Source organism: Malus sylvestris, chromosome 3 (genome assembly GCF_916048215.2).
Source record: "Malus sylvestris chromosome 3, drMalSylv7.2, whole genome shotgun sequence".
Lineage (NCBI taxonomy): Eukaryota > Viridiplantae > Streptophyta > Magnoliopsida > Rosales > Rosaceae > Malus > Malus sylvestris.
The window spans coordinates 18,107,390-18,127,775 of NC_062262.1; the positions used below are offsets into that span (position 1 = coordinate 18,107,390).

Sequence of the window (20,386 nt, forward strand, 5' to 3'; positions counted from 1 at the left end):
AGTTTACCAAATTCTCGGATCTGATTATTACCACAAACATATGATAGAATCAGGGCCTGCCAAGGTGTGGCATTATGCCCAAAGCATGATGCTTGGTACCTAAGACCTAAAACTTCATGAATAAGGGGTAGTATCCCCGAACCTTAACCCTACAGAATCTACTTCCGTCTTGATGGAATAAATCAGTGGTTATGCACTTGTTCGTGCCCCTACCAATATTGTTGAGGAGAACCATTCTAGTAGTCAATATGTGAGACTAATTTTGCTCCATCAAACATCGTTGGAAGAGCAAAATTTTGACATGGACGGCCTTGTTGGCTGAATCCCCTTAGTAAACCATTTACTTTGTGAACATTTTCCATGTTCCTGGATTCAAGTTTGGTGTATGTTTTACTTATGGATAATCTTATTGATATTGTCATCGAATATAAGTTAATTGAATCATGTTTCTTAATACATGTGACCGATTCAATTAAACACGTGATTAAGTAGGAAAATGGGGAAGTTAGTTGTCTGGATGAATGTGATACTACACACACTAATTGTACACATAAATCACATCTCTAACGACGACTTCAGGTATATCCAACTTGATTAAGAACATTTGGCACGCTCCTCGTTGTAAGAATGGTACTAAATTATCATTCAAGGGACTTAAATTCTCCCTGTCGTTAAGTTTTTAAGGATATTCGAGATGACAATGATCATAAATGAACCACTGAAGAAAATAGAGTGAAATATCTTTGCACTACCTCCAAAAATGAGCCTGAAGCTTTAATTTAGGGCCAATGGGTTGTCTCCCAACTAGAAACACACCACATGTGGCCGGCCTGGAGCCAGGTGATTCAAGCAGTTTACTTGTTTTGACATGACCTTTTGGGACAAATAGGTCAAGCAATGATGCTACGACGCATCTCCTTACCCGAAGTAAGGATCTTGTGCCTACAAGCACACTTTGCCAAAACCCGCTCGTTTTGGGAAATTTGATTTCTAAATCATCCCTAGCAAAGATACGAAACGACTCTCTTTTCATAGTGGATTCAAGTGACATATGTGGACTAATCCAACAAAAATGCAGACCATATAAATACTTGTGGTTTTGGTTGATGAATCGACAAACTGGTCACATGTTTGTCCACACACATTGCTGCTAAACCTCATGGTCGATTAAGGGTTCACCACCCTACTTATCCCTTAAGGTCCGAGAGACTAGATAATGCCGAAGAGTTTATATCGACAGTTTTTCGATAAAGTATTGCATGTATTTTGGGTTTATAATTGAACATTAAATTCCCATGTTCACCCTAAATAGCCTCGCCTAGTGATCATAAAGCACAATTTAAATGATTGCCCGAATTTTGGTAAACATACCAAGTTTTTTGGTTTTTGCCTAAGGCTATGCAATCTTGTACGCAACTATGGTGGTCCACATTAAGGCCCATTGCCACCCAACCTATATGACATTACAATTGGTTACTGGGTACGAAACTAACGATTTTCGTATTTACACATTTGGGTGAGCATTCCATGTGCCAAGTTGCGCCACCACAACGTACCAACATGGGTCTTCAAAGAAGGATGTGAATCTTTGTCGATCATGATTCTCTTTCACACTAGCTCTCTTCGAGCCCTTGCACGCGATTTCTTTACAGCTCATTTGCGGGTTGTCACTTTAATGAGACAATCTTCCCGTCGTTAAGGGGAGATAAGAACGTCAACGTTCCTAGAGAACGGTGGGAATTTGCGTAGATGTTGCCCACTGTCTCATCTCGATCCCCATACTGCACAAGTGTGATAAGCAAGTGCGATAAATTCTAGCTTTCAGAATGTTCCCCCAGATGCATTCCTCTGATCTAGCTAAAGTGACGAGATCATATACCAACTGCAAACATACCTGTAAGGATAGACGTACTTAACAGACGTCGAGTCAACATCCATAGAGGGTGTGCCGGCCTTGTTGGACGATTTGGACGCCCCTGTTGGACGGTCTAGTACACCGACGGATAGCCAATCAATCTGTCTTGGCTTGGAGCACAACAGATCACTCGGTTTGTAGGATTCACTTCCCTAGAAGAGGAAGACATGGCACAATAATGAATCTAAACTCGATCGATGTCTCAAATCATTTCCATCTCATGAGATTAATCCGGATTACTCCCAAGACTTGAAGTTCTTGGTCCAGTATACTAGTTTATATGAGAAAATGGAATTGAAATGAGATTACCATCGATGATGTTTTCACTTATATGGTAGCTACCGACATAAATGAAAAGCGACGATATCGAACCCTGTTCCTTTGATTAAGTGACAACGTATAATTGATTGGACAACCGAAATTACAATCCAGGTCAAATTCATTACCAAAGTGTGTATTAGACCTGTCGTTCCTATACTGCCCAAGGTAACCCTGTTGTGTTCCAAGTGGGAAAGGAAGCATTATGAGATGAATGAAATAGTGCAATATGATGTACGCCTTACGACGCAAGGTTTCTCTCAAACGTCCTGTGATTGATAGCAGCATTATGAAATGTGGTTAGTGTTTTCTCCATGGGGATATAGATATGGAGATTTACATGTAAGTTTCCGAAGAATTACATGGAGTGGTTCAAATAGTTCCAAAATCACGGAACACCCTCTTAACTTGTTTAAGGCGTTCACTTACAATCCGACTAATATGGTATACCTATTTAAGTGATTATTTGATCGGTCAGGGATGAATTATGCCCTTGCATGTTAAACTATGAAGTTTTATTTTGAATTGCTAGAGTTACAGTTTATGTCGTTAACATGAATCTCGCTAAAACTCCGGAAGAGCTTGAGAAAACTGCCTTGCACCTGAAGATGAAATTTGAGATGAAGGACCTTGGGAAAACTCGTTTATGCATTGACCTAAAGTTCAAAGCATTGTTCTAATAACATTTTGGTCTACTAGTCGAACTACACCTTGAATGTGTTACTTTTGAGTATACCTTTGATCGTCCATACGTTATATGCAAATGAGACCCTTGAAGAGGTTATGGAATCCGAAATTCCATATTTAAGTTCAACTTTGCACTTCGTTGTACTTAGTTCATTGTATTTAGACATGACATCTTTTTCACTGTTGATCTTAGTAAAGATGCAGCACCGCACCTACACGCAACCATTGAATTGGTATTAAAGACGTACCTTGAAGGTACTACAAGGGCAAATCTCAACGCATCTCGAGCGGATCCAACCCCCTTGATCCTTGAAATGATGCTTGCCTTGCTTGTTATCCTGACGTATGTTACTTATCAAACCCTCACAAGGCAAAATCCCCAAATGGTTATGTCTTTATTGTTAAGGATATCGCAATATCTTGGAGGTCCACGATATGACCTTAGTTACGAAATCTTTGAATCATTCCAAGACTCACCTCACTTCACTACGCCACAAGTGAGACATGGTTAGGAGTTCTTGTTGAGCATATTGAAGTACTTGATGTTTTCATCCATCGTTAAGTCCTAACGACGATCCATGAGGACTATACTGCATGTATTAACTCGACCAAGTCATGATACATCAACGAAGTCAACACCAAGACATATTGCGTCTACATCTACATCAGCAAAACATCAAGAGATTGAAGTCATGCAAGCCGATGCCAGACAACCTTGCCAACCTCTACACGACATCATTGCCGAAGTCAACCTTCCATAAGCTTATCCGAGGAATTGGTATGCCTAACTATCATATGCAATGCTTGTAGTTCTCATTTGGAAGTTATGTCAAACTCAGAGGGAGTATCCAGAAGTATACTCACTTGAACTTAATGTACTCTTTTTCATTAGGAGCATTTTTCCCTCTAGGCTTTTGCTACCTAACTAGGTTTTAACGAGGCACCCATCATGGGATGATCATACCCTTGTGAGCTCTTCTACTTGCGTCCAAAAGGCGTATAGTTTTGACTTAATGCAACTTCTCACTTTTCTTCTTAGACTATGGGTTTTTCTCCCACCTTGGGTTTTACCATAGCAAGGTTTTGTGAGTTTTACTTTTTTATGCATTCTTCGGTTGATTTGAGACTTGCATTTGCTCATTATGCCGACAACTTCATCAACTACACTTGCTTCATCACTGAAGACCTATGCACCATTTACTTGAGTATTTACACACTCAAGGGGGATGTTGCAGTCCTATTAGATTAGGAATGTGATTGTGTAAATCCTAGTATATCTTGGAATATCTCTCATATTCCTATTAGGAGAAGATTACATATTAAATGTTGTAATCCTAAAGGGTAAGGAACTAACCTTCCCTACTACTATAAATAAAGGCATAATGAGGTGAAATAACACACCCACAATTACACATCTCTCTCTTCTTCTTCTCTATTGCCGCACTTTTCTATCTCTATGGCCTCCATAATTGTTTAGTAAATTATGCCACAACAATAAGTTTTTTTTTTTAAATTTTACTTATTTACGATAGTGTTATTGCTTCTTGTCTTAATGACTAACGAGACAAACATACTAATGAAAAAAATGTTTATTGTGAAGAATGTAACATGAAATCAAGTGTTTGGTGGCTCCACATGATTTTTGATTTAATTTTTTTTTTCCCTTCATGTTGCATTAGTTTGAACCAAGGAACAAAATGTCGATAATATCGCCGATATATCGCCGATATTATCGGTTTTTAAAGGGACCGATATTTTTATAACTATCCAAATGGTTTTCGTGATAATATCGATAATATCGATAATATTGCGATATTTTCGATATTATCGACAAAATCGCCGAGGCTCCGTCGTCACAGCTACCAAGATCTGCGCCTCTCTCTGCAATCCGCGCTCAGACCCATCAAAATCTGCAATCCCTTCTCTCCGGATCCCAAAACCCGCTCGGGTTTGATGGATCCTCCGCCTCGTGTGGGTGTGGTGTGGCTGTGCTCCGGGAAGGAGAGTTGCAGAAATGGGGGGAGAAGAAACAAGGAGAGGAATGAGGGAGAAGGTTCGAGGGATTGGGGAAGGGGGAAACACGGGGAAGTGGGGTGTGTGTGTGTCTGTCTCATCTGGGAAGGAGAGATGTAGAAAAGAGATGGGGGGGAGAACTGGAGAAGAAACAAGGAGAGGGAGGGTGTGTGTGCGTGTGTGTGTGGAATGAAGGAGAAGGATCGAGAGATTGTGTGTGCGTGTGCGTGTGTGTGTGTGTGTGTGTGTTATCCGAGAGAAAAAAAAAACATTGAGGGTGTGTGTGTGTGTGGCACACGGTTTTGTATGAAACCATGGTTTTGTGTGTGTGTGTGTGTGTGTGTGTGTGTGTGTGTATGGTTATGTGTGTGTGTGTGTGTATGGTAAGAAAAAAACTTTAAGGGTGTGTGTTTGTGGCACACGGTTTTGTATGAAAGATTTGGAAGTGACTTTGCTAAGAAGAACCAAATCTTCTGTCAGAGAAGAACCAAAAAATCTGCTTACTTTATCTTCTTTTCCACGCGAAGACCAAATTCTGTCAGAGAAGAATAAAAAATGCAATGTATAAAGTGTAAAATATTGTACTAATTCATTATATATAAATGATTATGGTGTGTTTAGACTTCTTTCATTAATTACTACATATTTTCTACACTCACAATATTTGTCAGTTCGCTATATAATCAACTTGATAATGTTAAATCCATCATGCAATGCATTTCCTTCCAATTTTTTGTGATAAACTAATAGATAATTGACTAAATAAACATCCTGCAAAGTTTTAATAAAAATTTTCAAGTTTTTCTTACAATTTCCGTGGTTTCCATGTAATTTTTATCGATATCGATATTATCCCGATATTTCCATCGATATTTCCGTGTTTTCGGACTACCGATATTTCCGATATTACCGATATTTTCTTCCTTGGTTTGAACCACGTCTTACTGTTTGTGTAACCCTAAATTCCGATAATTTTTTTGGTAAGACTATCGAAAAGTTGTCAATATTTCGTTAGTTCTCTACTCTACTGAAGAGGTGAAATATATCGGTGCAAACCTGCAGAAAATTGCATTATTCATTTATTATGTCCTCTTAGGTTGGACTCTACTGAGAAGTATGCACAACTTCGATAGTTGCTCAATAAAACATTATATGCTTTTGGCAGATAGTTGTTGAAGAGTGAACAATTTCGGTAGATAACCGTTGAGAACACTGGGAGAGTATCAAGTGTATCATGCGATCGTCATATGCCACTAAAACTCTAAGAGAAAATTTTATAGAACAACAATAAGACCAGCAATTCTTTATGGCACAAAATGTTGGGTCGTCAAAAAGCAAACACATGCAAAAAATGTGTATGAGAGATGAGAATGCTTCATTGGATGTGTAGGCACACAAAAAAGGATAAAGAATATCTGAGGTAAAGTAGAAGTTGCCTTAATTGAAGATAAGATGAGAGAAATTTGGTTAAACTAGTTTGAACACGTGAACCGAAGACCTACAGATGCTATTACGAGATGGAGACTCAAGGCACAAGATGCAAGGGGAAAACCTAAGAATTGTAAAGAAACTATAAGAAAAGATATGGAGTACTTGAAACTAATAGAAGACTTGATGCAAAACCTAACATAATGGTATTCTAGAATTCATGCGACTGCACTTGGTGATCGTCGGGAAAATAAACCACAAAGATACAACATCCAAGAGCAAGAGGTTTAGTTCCTTTCAGCATAAAGATGCACAACATTCTACGACGAAAACTTAATAAACGGATGTGTCGGATCAAAAAACGGTTACTTATCTTCACACAATGTTACATGGTACAAAACAAAGATGAAATATTACACAAAGCAATACCTCTATGATACAATCACGGACCGACGGACGGACGCTCACAAAGATTCTAAAAATTTTATATATCTCACCACCACAAATTGACCCCCTGTCCTCTTCAAGGGGAAATTAATATGCCTAAAACGAGGAATAAACAATATATCAACTAATCAGAAGAATACTCGGCACTACCAATCCACGGGAAGAACGAATACTGACTTCTACCTGCCTGTAGCTCAATTTACAAAGGGCGGGTTGACCCAAACTCCAACATTTTAGCACATCATACAAAGTGAAACCTACCCGCCAACCACAACCTACTTCTTCGACTTTGTGTCTTCTCATCATCTCATGGCCTACCAATTGTGTAAAGTAAACCAAAATTTCAGAATGCCTTCAAACTTGTTACCTGGAAAATAGATCACAAGTTTTGGAACTTCTTGTATATGGCATCGTGCTCTATACACCATGGGAAACCCCATGTGGAAGAACGGGGGAACTTCTTGTATTTGACATCATGCTCTATACAGCACTAGAAATCCCATCAGGAAGAACGAGGCCAGAATGAATATGACGAAGCAATTCAGAATAATCAACTATATCCAAGCAAGGGAACCCCGATCATTAGCTCCTTGGGGACGGCCTCTAGTTGGTGTTGGAGGTCTGTTTGCATTCAACTCCTGGTTTCATAACAAGCCAATTCAAATAAAGATTATTATCAAAACAATGACAACACATCCCGATGGGGAAGGGGTAGCAAAATCTCTCCAGTAAGAGTATGCACATACATACATCTCCCATTTGAGTTACAAGTTATAACCATAAATTTAAACATGAAGTGAGAAATAAACATCAGTACCTGCATCCATGTATCTTCAATATGGCGTTCCGGTGAAGTTTCTGGTGATGAAATTGCTGGTGGTAAAGGATGAATGAGTTTCGGAACCACAACAAGATCCCTACCCAAGACTAGGATTGCCCCGGCATTATTGGCCGTACCTGTTGAGAGTATAAGAGTAAACATGAGATGTTTGGCTGACAGTGGTAAGGGCCAAACCTGAGATGTCTATTGAAGCACTCAAAGCTCCATAAATAGAAAAGGGGACAAGTACATACCACAATAATTGGTAGCAGAGAAAAGTGTAATCAGATGCCCCTGGGCAAAACGCTCAAATCCATCCATTACACATTCATGTGCACGCACAATCAACTGAAGATCATTGTTATTGCAGAATTCCATGACACGATCAGGCTGCAATGTCAAAACACTTTAGATGGCATACAACACAAACATATTAAAAAAAAATACCAATTAAAGTTGTACCATTTTACGATCCCGATACTTTACAACATAAAAACTCGTGGAAGTAACATAAACCGGACAAGCCTCAGTGGACATCAAGCAAGATGAATTACAGAACAATTAATATTCAACTCCATGCTCAATGCAGACCGTCACATTGAACCATTTCCAAGACAAGTATATAGAAAATACCAATTCCATTGCTTCAAGGTTCTGTTTGTTTTGTGCCATGAAATTGTAGAGTACCATACACCTTGGAATGGAAACTTTTAGAAACAAATGGAATAAAATATTTCCCACTCTCAGTGTTTGGAACCGGTTTTATCAGACTGCGGCCCTTAACATGCTACAAATGCAACTTTGTTGGTAAATCATCTTAATTGCATCCATGTATGATATTCCACATCCCATTTGGACTCTTAACTTTGCTTAAAGATAGCACTATACAGTATTAACAAAAGAATTTCCTAAAAAATGTCAGTTAGTAATCTTTTTGCAGGACGTCCATTCTATATTAAAGGACGGATATTCATCGATATTGACGAAAATGCATCAATAACATGTCCAGCATGTTTTGTCAGCGAATGTACCCATTATTGGTGACACATCCAGACTTCTTGATGACAAATGTACTAATTTAGATACCTACTGATCTCTATAACATTATAGGCAATGTGAAATAAAGGAAGAAAACAATTAAAAATTACTTACCCCAAATGTAACCAGCCCAGGACCTCTAGCATTTGGTCGTAAACCTTCCACACTGTCATTTTCTGTTGGGTCAGACCTAGAGAGAACCATATGGCGTCATTGACCAATTAAAATAAAAATAATTATAAAATGTACCAATATACACATGCACTGACCATAACAAATCCATAAGCACAATGGAGCCAGCTTCCATTGTAATAGGACGCTGGAGATTCTCAATCTGCTCAACATGATTTATAGACCGACCAATACCGCCATGCATACAGATGATTTTCTTTTCAATAAGAGCTGCCAGTGGAAGCCAATTAAACAAACGGTTTATTCGATGCCATGCCCAAATTCCATCTCTCTCACCCTGCTCAGCAAGTCATTCAGTCAGTGACCACCAGAGATTACAAATAAAAGATACAGATATGACATATGGTTATAATACAGTACCATTCGCTCAATGCATTCAATCCGAAAGCCAAATAGAGCATTTATATCTGCAGCTTCATGGTTTCCACGGATTAAATGTACATTATGGGGATACTCAACCTGCAATATTGACATTTTTTTCAAGAACATTGCATTATCATAGAAATACTCATACAGCAATCACTGAGAGCTATAAGCATCGAGTGAGAAGACAACTGAAACAGAATAAAAGCACAGCCAAATGTACCTTCAAAGCAAGCAGAAGAGTAATCGTTTCCAAGCTATGTTGACCCCGGTCAACATAATCCCCTAAGAAGAGATAGTCGATATATCTGATTTTTGTTCATATAAAATCAGCATAGATGTAAGAAACATAAAGTTTTGTATTGTGGACTTGTCAAAAGGATAACACACTAGTTTCCAAAAAATAAAAAAATAAAAACACACTAAGAATGAGTTGAATTATTTAGGCAAAGAAATAGTAATAAAATGAAATATTTATAAGTATATTATACAAGATATACAAAGGTCACAACCTTAATTTTACGTGAATACTGAACGGGAAAAACTTACAACAAAATGTAACCAAAATAAATAAACCAAGCATATACAAGATGGAGCATGAAACAATTTACATAATCACCGATAGAATCCACCTTGTATTACAAATGCAAAAGTCAGACTTCATTTAATTAATGTTCCTTCCTTCTAAAAGCCAAAAAAAGAAATTCACACTAAGACTGTACTGGAAATTTATGCATGTCTTATTTGTTGCCATGCTGTCATCTTAGGAATTCTCCGTATTCAAGTGTGTTAGGATTAGTCCTTGCATAAACTTTTTCTAGTCTCGGACATTCTAGTGTAGACAATTCTGAGTTGTGCTAGGAAACCAAAAGAACACAAAAAAGATGTTTTCTGTAATGTTTAGCTCTGAAGTACTAAGGTTGGTTGTATATAAAGAAATAGCAGGAATCCCATATTCCTACAATCTCATAATCTTTATACACAAGTATGTGTACGGATTCTATTTCGCGAACCCAAATGCAAGAAGCATTCATTAGGTAAAATATTGGGCTTTAATAATTCTCCACAAAACAATACGGTAAACTATATGGTTAAACCATTAAGATATAACAATCAACGTAATATCATGGGGTGCACAGATGGGCCCCTTAGCATACGTAATTCAATATTTCAATATCAAACCATATGAACCTAGTTGCTTAGTGTTGCATTAATAAAGCCACTTACGCGATATCTCCAGCCGTTGAAGGTGAACCATACTCGTCAAAAAGGCGCATGAGGTCACCAAATTGCCCATGTAAATCACCAAATATCTTGATAGGCGCCCTAAGCTGTAAGACGCTTGGTTCACCAGAGAATATTCGCTCAGCGCTGTCACAAAGATCTGCTATTTCATTACAATCTAAGAAAAATTGCCTGCGAACCGGAGGCTTCCACCCACGAGGCTTTAAAAGATGTGCCACTACCTGAAAAGAAAAGAGGAAAATTATTGATTATGAAACACAATAAACTTTATATGTAAACGTTACATATGCAGGATGACATTCGTAATACCAAGTGTTGGGTTATCTACACCAAAGGGTTGGAGTCAGCGCATGGGTAAAATAAGTATCCATGGCACAAGATAAGAAATTGGATACAAGATTCATGATTCAACTATGTCAGGATGAGGATGTATAAGCCTATTAATCTATCATAAGTGAAAGACCAGGCACAGGATAATACGGATAAACTTAGATGTGAGAGCAAGGACATGACTTTAAAGTAGCCTCCAATAGTCTGTAGTTGGTTGCGGTATCGTGCTTGATATTCCAACTCATAGATGCATCTACCTTACATTTCCAGAATGATGACAAGCGCAAAAATGCATTCACACTATTGAATACAACTTAGGATACCAGTCAGACACTTGTTCTTTTATGTTTTTATCTTTCTATTTTCTAGCATCTAAATAGCATTAATCAAGTGGACAAGGAAGAAGTTAGCAAAATTTACCCATCAATAGTTGAGCAAAAGGACATTTGATTTTATAAGATGTACAGATGAAAATATGGCAATTTTAGGTAGGCAAGACTGTCACATAATGTCTTCTACCTTTTTGGGAACGCTATTTATGGACATCTGTCGATCTAACAATTTCCTTGCTGCAGTTGCACTCTCTGGAGTCCCATAACTAACCCGCCTGCCTTCATTTTCAAATTGATCAATTGAAAGTTGCCTCACCATGCCACCTAAAGCTCCACCAGTCTCTGCAGCTACAACGACCTGGCAAAGCATGTAAGAAACATTAAGGACATATCAACAAAGGTTTAGAGTTGCCTCATAAAATTCAATACTGACAGCTCTGTGATGCAGTCGCACTCCAGCTGATGGAATATTATTTGACCCAGCAGAATCAGGCTTGATCAAGGTAGATATCTGCTTCCCACTGGGGGTAGCCTCTGAACCACGATCTCTATCAGGGAGTTCAACTTCTCCATTAACTTGTCGTGCCTTGGCAGCAGCCAAAGTGGCACTGATTGCCTCAGCTTCAGCTGCTGATGCTTCAACTAAATACTCTACACCTTTGCTCAATCTCCTAAACAACAATCAAAATTCAGTATCCCTTTTAACAATAAAAAGTACAACTCAGTGACTTCACAGCCTGCAATCAAAATGTGCATACAACTAGCTTACCGGGTTCCCTGGAGCAAAGCATTTTCAGTACTTATATCAGTATACATGTCACCATTTACTGGGGGTGCAACTGGATTTCCCAGCACAATAGCACCATCAGGAGCTGCTTCAGTCAACTGTCTTTCTCTGTCATCAATGAATTCATACCTTCCAGGTAAACGACCTTGTACAGATTGAGCAGCTGCCGCTGCAGCATGCGAAGCTGCTGTTGTTGTTTCAGCAGCAGCCAAATCTTCCGCGACAAGTAGGTCATCAAGCAACACTCCTATAGCATAAAAGAATAAAGCAATTAGTATGTTTGAAATTATAAAGTGCGAGATTTTATTAGCTCAGAAAGGTAAAATTGTAAGGGAACTCCAGAATTCATAATATAAAAGCTTTCAGAAACCATCAAAATGACAGCTCCTAAAGTCCTCCATATATTACAAAATTGCTGCACCTGCATCCTTGCCTGCTGTTTTATCCTACTTTACTCATCCAATAAAAGATAAATATAACCCGTAAATGAAGATTTTGAAACTAAATTAATTAATGAGCCAATCATTGAAACCTCAACTTTGAAATAATCACATAATGTATCGGAAAAAACAACCATGTACTGAATGTCAACCTCAAGAAACACAAAATGTCTATTATTCTCTAAGCATGTCCATTCATGATGCAAAATATTTTAGTGCTTGAGAGTTGCAACCTACACTCCATCAACAGAAAGTGAATGCATTAATTACAATAACCTGCTCAATGAAAACACTTCCTAGAATTACTGAAACAGGAAGCAACTGCAGAGTGACTGTTGAAATAATACATTCACTTCTTACCTCCACGTAGACCACCATATATAAAGATCAAGTCACCAACCGCTGCAGCTGCATGTCTGCAACGCCTTGTCAGCTCAACTGCAGCATCTCCACCGGCTGCATCAGCACTGTATCTACCTGTCCTTGGACTAGTAACCACAGATTTTGTATCACACCAAACTCCTGCTGCAGTATCCAACACTGCACATAAGAAACATAAAAACTTGTAAGAACACTTATGGTGAAGAACCTTTTGGAAACATAGTTTAACACCAACAAATAACAACAAAACTTAAGCTACCAATTTATCTGTTTCTCAAAGAAGCACAGTTAATTGCCCAAATTTTACACGATGATGTGGTGAGGATCAATTATTTTAAGAACTGGAATAATAGCCACAGAATTCTCATTTGAATAATTGCTTCAGACATACAAAAAACGTTCATAAGATCTCATCATCTGCTCAAGCATAATACAAGAAGAATCAGGCACAATGTAGTTATCCTAGAGGAAGAAAAACTAACATACATCTACCAGAAACTACTGGAAGAAGTTAACCATTCAACAACTCTCAAAAAGCATCCCCGGTATACATGACCTAACAGTAAACTTTCACCAACCCCGATAGATTAAAAAAATCCAACCAGCTTACCTCCATCACATCATACAAAAGCATATTTCTCATTGTATTTAAAAGAAGAACCAGTTAAATGATGAGTCCAGAAATTAAATTAAATTCTGAGAAAAAAATTATTTGAACCATATATCTTACTTTATAAAGTACAGGAATATGTTTGCACACTCACATGTAATCTTTACTCTAAATTTTGATTTCATGTTATTAAGTCACAATAATTTAGTAAATGCCTATCCATTCTAGGGTAAAAAACCCACAAGACCTGCCAAGGCTCACTTGAGAAAACTTATGGACATCATGTTTCTAGGTCTGTGACTCAAGGTTGGAACCATCAAGTTCCTAGATTTTCTTTCAAGGATCATCCATGCCAAAAATTGCGGGAGGGAGCGAAAGTACATTCCACACAATGCTTGTAAAAACCTAAATAAATACCTGCAACACTTGATGAATCTTCAACCATGCGGCCACCACCAAGGGCCCCTCCAGAAACATGCAGACGTGCATTAACAAAGACCTAGTATCATAACACATGCTAGTTTTCAGAAAATAAATTCAAATAAGTAAAAGAGAAATTAAAACATAATGGATTCAAAAACTCACTGCTGCATGTTGATATCTTGAAGAAGGAGAGACACCAGGAGCAATTGCCCATTCCCAACGGCCATCCCTATGTTTGGCAAGACCATATGCACTTGCCAATGGCTGCAAACAGAAGAACCAAAAGAAAACCTAACCCAGAATTCCATAACAAAAGCTGCTTTTTTTTTATTCGACCAATCATTACAGAGCTGTTACTAATGTGCTATGCAAAATTTGAAGAGGGTGGGGAGTCAACAACATTCAGACACAAGCTACGTAAACAAACTGTAAAGACAAATAGAAGCAAGTAATATGTGCCCCAAACTTCATAACCCCATCTCCCTGTAACCCCATCTCCCTGTCCTCCCCACAAGCTATTGTCACAAATAAGCTATGGGTACTTTTGTTTTCAGTTAAGTAGTTTTCTAACATATACCAAAACCATATTTCTCAGAAATATTAGATATAGAAGTGAAGGGGTAACTGTTCCACAGTTCATTGCAGAATGTGCTTGACAAAGGGCAAATACAATCTGGAGCCATCCAGCAATCAATATAAAAATAAACTAAAATCACCATAAATGCTATTGTCACATTCATAAAACCACCCACCACCAAGCCTTATCCCGCTAAGTGGGGTCAGCTGAATGAATACTAGAACACCACTGTGCTTGGTTTTGCGCCATACTGTCACAATCATGCATCCATAAAAACAAACCACTAAAAAAATTACATTATTTGACTCACCACACTATTTGCATCCCTCCCTCCACAAAGGAGAAGAAGACCATCAGACCTTGCACTTGCAGTTGCATACCTGGTCATGTCATACACGAGAGTAAGATAAGATATCGACTTTACAACATCAACAAAAAACATGGTGATTATATAATTGAAAGTTAAACAGGGCAACTCAATAGCAAGTCAAAGATGCATAACTTCTAAAGAATAAATTATTCACTCTCAATATCTTTATTGATTACTAGTGCCACCAGTATTTATGCTAAGAAATGCAAAAGAACCACTAAGGATGCACCTATTCAATTTTAACCTTGGAATAGTAGAGAATTTTCCCCGACAAACAAATAATTTTATAAGGGAAAGCCTTAGGTGAAACCAACTTCCTTTTTTCTAAAGGTTTCATCAAATGAATGGTAATAAAATGCATCATCCTCTAATGCCACCAACCAACAGCAGAACATTCTTTCCATACATAAAGATATACCATCCAGAAGAAAAGTCTCAAAAACACCCTACAGCTTCCTCTCTTATCCATTTTTGTATCACATTTAACTTCTTTTTCCTTAGAGATGCCACATTGGATCCAAAATTAGATAAATCTGTAGAATTCTGTACAGTTTCAGTAGACATGTAGTTGGATGCCATAATATCTGAGTCTATTTCATAATACACAATAATAAAACCCTTAGTATATGTTATCTAAAGGATAAGGACAAATACATTTACATGTATATAAAATATCCAAAAGGAAAGAGAGAGAGAATTAAGAAGGGACCTCCCCCTCTAGATCAATAACAAATTGACATGACAAGAAAATGAAAAACGAAAAAGGGTTGAAATTAAGGCCAAGGGACTGATGGGAAGAACTTCAAAAAAAAATACTAAACATTCACAGTGGTAGATTACAGATTAAAACAAAACTTATTCCACATAACAAGATGATCAAATTATCAAATCCCAAATGAAACCTGTAACAAATTGGAGAAATGAGGCTCGTTCAACAAACTGCACACTATGTCTGAAAAGTGTTAAGCACAGATTCTTTCTGCACACTAAAGGGTAACAGCCTTTTTTGGGATATAAACATTAACTAAAAGTACCAGCCTTAAACTAAGAAAAATACAAGAAGACGATAGGCAAGCTAACAACCCTTTTTCATGTTCTGATATACAATACAGCCCCAGAAAAAAAAAATAGAAAGAACAGTAATACATGCACCAAGTACATAGAATGAGACAATCACCAGCAATTTCTAGGTAACGATCTCCGAAGCAACAGCAAAATTTATTCTTTTTTTTATTCCTTTTTTACCATCACTTTTAAGGGTCACTTGCTTTAAGACAACTGTCAAGGGTCCCGTGGAGGTTAGTTTACCCCATGGTGTCCACCCAAAACTAAACTTCAATTGAAGATGTTATTATCACGTCTAGCAGGAAAAAGAATTAAAAAAGAAAAACCAGCTTGCCGTCAACCAAGAGTATCAAATGTCATATCATCACTACAACTATTTCTACATATTCTCTTTTTATTTGAAAACGATTTCTACATATTCTCTCACTAGTGGATCTAAAATCAGTACCCAAACATTACAGAATTCAGAAATACAATGCAAACATAAACACTAAAAGAAATATATGCCTCTAATGGTAAAGTGTATTGGTATATAAAACAACTAAAAAATTGGGAGAACAGAATTTAAGAACCCAATACCCAAAACTTATAGAATACATATTCATTTTTTGATATCCATTCATTTTTGATATCCAAGCATGTGATCTTTTACATACATACCAAATGGTGAGAAGTGCATGTATATGTGTTATAATAAGAATTTGAGTGTCATGAGTGTTAAAGAGGGAGAGCATGAAAGATTTACATGCATGGTGGTGGACCCTCCCCCTCTGGTTCCAACTTACGCCATTCATAAGGTTTGGCAGCTGTGTCGAGAGCCCAAACATCAGCTAAAGGCCGTTTTCCTGAAAACCACACACCAATTCCCTTCTCTTAATATTTGTAAAAATCTATGCATGAAGTTCCTTTCTTCCCTTTAATTCAATGCGTCAAAGAGAGTAAGATAGACCCTGAAGTGACTCACCATCATTACCACCAATTGCCATAAGATATCTTTGCCCCACTAATGCCATCACATGTCCATAGCGTGGCCCAGGTCCAGGGCCTTGAACAACAACCCTAAAGTTAAATTAGCTCCACTTGGTTAAAAATCACACAATACATTTTATTTTTTAAAGGAACGCAGACAATTCAAGTATAACCTGTGCCATCGAGGCCGTTGCTGTGTGAGGTCAAGAACATGAAGATCCTCAGCAGACAAACCAGCAGGACCAATTCCACCCTGTATTGATATGAAAGATTCCAGTGGGAATGTAATTATGAAAAGTATAGAAAAATTCTAACACGGCATTGACTTGGGAACCATAACTTGTAAGATATAATATTGAGTGCTGACCTGAATAACCACCATAGTTCCTACAGCTGTTGCTACATGTGCAGCCCTTGGGGTGGGAGGTTCTCCAAAGGGTGTGATCCTGCAATACACGTCATAATAATGTACCCACTAAAGTAAACTTAGGATAAATAAGAAAATATGGACAGCCAATGGCTAAAAAGATAAAAGATATTCATTCCCAGGCTTACCTAGACCATTTATTTGTTAGCACGTCATAACAATGCACGTCCGCTGTGGCACCTGCAAGTCCTGAAATTAAGAACAAACAAGTTTCATAAATTAAATTATTTAAAATGAAATGAATGATTATTCTCATGAGCTTCATTACAAGCAAAGAATTAATCAAGATGTGGATTAGGTTAGGCCTCATGATTATTTGGACCGTTGAATATAACAGAAAGAACAACAACTTAAATGGCTCAGCACCTTCACACCATACATAAATGCTAGCTGAACCCTAGAAGCTCAAAGCAGAAACTATGGATGCTAAAAAATAACCATTAGGAGACAGGGATTTAGACGCGATTTGAAAACAATAAACACAGAGATTTCAAGCTCCAATGGCATTAGATAGATGCCACTTGATCACTTTTAGTTCAAAAGAGAGTAAGTTTGTGAAACCACAACAATAACTGAAAGAAAAAAAATACATGCATATTTGTTGGGCTACAACAAAACTACCACACCACTCAAATCACTGGCAATAAATAACTGGCAAATTTGTATCACACAAAAGCAATTTATCAAGAATGAACAAGAGCAGGGCAAAGAGAAATGAGAGGCTTGAAACAACAAAGCATTCTAAAACTCTTATCAAGATAATAACTAACAACTTGAATCGCTGTAGCATCAAATCAGCCCAAGACCGATATTTCACTTTAATTACAAGTAGTTTTTTGTTTCCTGGATCGGATGACAGTGCTTGTATCATTAACAATATGGAAGCAGACACATAAAGACAACCTGAGATTAAAGAACCTGAACATAACAAGGTCTTTTCACAGAAAATTTAACCAACTACAACTTTGAATTCTACCCCACAGCATTTTATAACCACACAATAAACGTAAACATCAAAGAAGAACGAAAAACAGCAATCTGAAACTAACAAAGCTAGGTTGATAAAGTACTTATCATTACAGAACCATTACTATTAGGGCTTCCATGCAGCTAGGCTTATCATAGGAGCTCAAATGACGAAGCTACCCAAGTAAACAAAGAAAATAACATACTTATGCCGGCACTTCCAGCTGATGATGGAGTCCCTGAAGCCGCCGAATTGCCCTCAAGAGCTGTGGCACCACCAAATAAAATCAACCTGGGGCCAAAGTAGCCCGGCGTGCCCTCCTCGCCCACAGCCGCCACCGCAGTCAACGTGTGGCCACATCTTGGCCCTGGACCATCCTCTTTTTTCTCTAAAATTGCATTGACCACCGAGTACGTTGGGGCGTGCCGCGGTCCCGCCACCGGAGTCTGTGGTGCCTGTGGAGCAGCCGCTGTCTGAGGCTGCTGCGGAGGAGATCCAGTTCCCGGTTGCGCCTGCTCGCCAAGCTGTTGTTCCCCTTCTACTGCGGCCTGAGACGACGTCGTACTGTGGTTTGGCACTGCCGGATCGTGATCAGTGTCCGGCACCATCGACGATGAGTCCACATCCATTGCTTCGAGCCTTCGATTCGCGCCGTAATTTCAAGATCGGAACTAGAATTCCAACAAATTTGCATTCCTAACCAACATTTCGATCCAGTTACCGCAATCCCAACATCACCTTGCACCCAGAAAAACCCGGATATTCACACCCGAAACCCTAGCTCGGATCCTCAGCTCCTGGAAATTTCCGCCAAATTTCCTCCAGAAAATAATTTCTAGGTTTTATCTTTCTCTCTCTAGCGGAGGGAAGAATAAGGAAAGGGTTTTCGAGGGGGAGGAACAGAGAGAAACGGGACGGAGACAATCTCCAAGCCCCAAACAAACACTAAAAACATATCAAACTCTCTCCACCAATCGCTGCCCTTTCTCTCTCTAAAAAGGTTATATAAATGCTTGCGTTGTTTCAACTTTCTCTCTCTAGATGTTAATATTTCTCATTTGATAATTTAAGTTCAATTTCCATGCTACGTGGCAGTTAAATTAAAGTTTATGTCATAAATCCTAATATTAGGTGATGTAAGTGTTTTTTTTTTTTTTTTTTTGACAAGGGTGATGTAAGTGTTTAAATCATTAAATTTTATTTTTATAATTATTAAACTTTCATACTCTTGATTAGTAAATTAGAGATTTTAAATTCGATTATCACTAAAAACAAATTTGACCATTATAAAGCTTAGCCTACCCTTTCTAACATCATTTGTTAAAAATTAAAAATTAAAAACAAATCTTTTATACTCAATTTCAATAATTTACCTCTTATATCCCTCAATATTAAGTATTAAAAGAAAACATGATACATATGATTGTTGTGGCCTATTTTTGTGAAAGGGTGTGTCAAAGAGAGAGAGAATTAAGAAATTTTTAGGATGCGTATCTTCCATTGCTTATGACTTTATTTATGGTACATTATGAGGAGAGAGAACATTGCTCCCTAGGTAATGCAATTTCTATTGGAAAAGAGTCACTAACATATAGAACCTTCAAGGGAATGGATCACAATTTGTTTTTTTTTAATGGGGATCAGTCGTGGGACCAACTCCACCTCAAACTTTAATGATTTGAACAATTTATTCTGTATATCTTGATAAAGATATCTTTGAAAGAATTCAATTCCTTCTTAAACCATTTGTCCTATTTAATTGTCACGATAAAATTTCATTTTTTCTTAAAATATAGTGTTCGTCAATTTCTTTAAATTAAATTACACGCCTCAAATATTTCCGATTTGGTTAATAATCTGCAAAGATGATCTTTAATGTGCAACTTAAAAAATGGATAGTTCAGATTGTTGAAGTTCAATGTGGAGTGGGCCCACGATTAATCCTCATTTAAAAAAAAAAAAAAGTTGGGGATCCTTTCCTTTTAAGGGCTCTGCCTCAACATAAAGAGTAAAACAATGTTACTAAGGATTTATACAATCACACATGTACTATTTATGTCACAACACTCTTGAGTGTATAAATGCTCAAGTGGTTGTCCCATCAAATCTTGATGGATGATGTATAAGCAGTTGATAAAGTTGTCTCGTCTAGTTGGCAAAATGAGCGAATATGAGTCTCAAAACAAACTTAAGGAGTGCATAAAAGTTAAAACTCAAAAACCTCACCATAGTAAAAATCCAA

The 20,386-nt window shown here is 37.7% G+C and overlaps 1 protein-coding gene across 2 annotated transcripts; it reads right to left on the reverse strand.

Annotated features, from left to right (window-relative positions):
* Nucleotides 1-6,708: 6,708 nt before the first annotated feature.
* On the reverse strand, nucleotides 6,709-19,133 carry LOC126614883 (serine/threonine-protein phosphatase BSL3-like). Of its 2 annotated transcripts, XM_050282566.1 has the most exons (21): nucleotides 18,350-19,130; nucleotides 17,306-17,366; nucleotides 17,118-17,196; nucleotides 16,924-17,003; nucleotides 16,746-16,840; nucleotides 16,527-16,626; nucleotides 14,657-14,726; nucleotides 13,932-14,033; nucleotides 13,764-13,845; nucleotides 12,716-12,895; nucleotides 11,898-12,162; nucleotides 11,562-11,799; nucleotides 11,316-11,486; nucleotides 10,449-10,687; nucleotides 9,445-9,529; nucleotides 9,219-9,317; nucleotides 8,936-9,135; nucleotides 8,781-8,856; nucleotides 7,883-8,018; nucleotides 7,626-7,765; nucleotides 6,709-7,446 (listed from the first exon to the last, which is right to left on the reverse strand). In XM_050282566.1, the coding sequence occupies exons 1-21, from the start codon at nucleotides 18,771-18,773 to the stop codon at nucleotides 7,363-7,365; spliced, it is 3,006 nt and encodes a 1,001-aa protein (XP_050138523.1). In that variant the 5' UTR covers nucleotides 18,774-19,130; the 3' UTR covers nucleotides 6,709-7,362. The 2 variants fall into 2 exon arrangements, 1 of the variants encoding a protein (XP_050138523.1); XR_007620553.1 differs by lacking the exons at nucleotides 6,709-7,446; nucleotides 7,626-7,765 and having other exon boundaries at nucleotides 7,935-8,018; nucleotides 8,781-8,842; nucleotides 18,350-19,133.
* Between the last annotated feature and the right edge of the window lie 1,253 nt (nucleotides 19,134-20,386).

Coding starts and splice junctions, on each gene's coding strand:
- LOC126614883 (XM_050282566.1), bottom strand. CDS start 18,773: ATGGATGTGGACTCATCGTCGATGGTGCCGGACACTGATCACGATCCG. Junction 17,367..18,349: donor AGCTGGAAGTGCCGGCATAA/GTATGTTATTTT, acceptor TCTTAATTTCAG/GACTTGCAGGTGCCACAGCG. Junction 17,197..17,305: donor CTAACAAATAAATGGTCTAG/GTAAGCCTGGGA, acceptor CGTGTATTGCAG/GATCACACCCTTTGGAGAAC.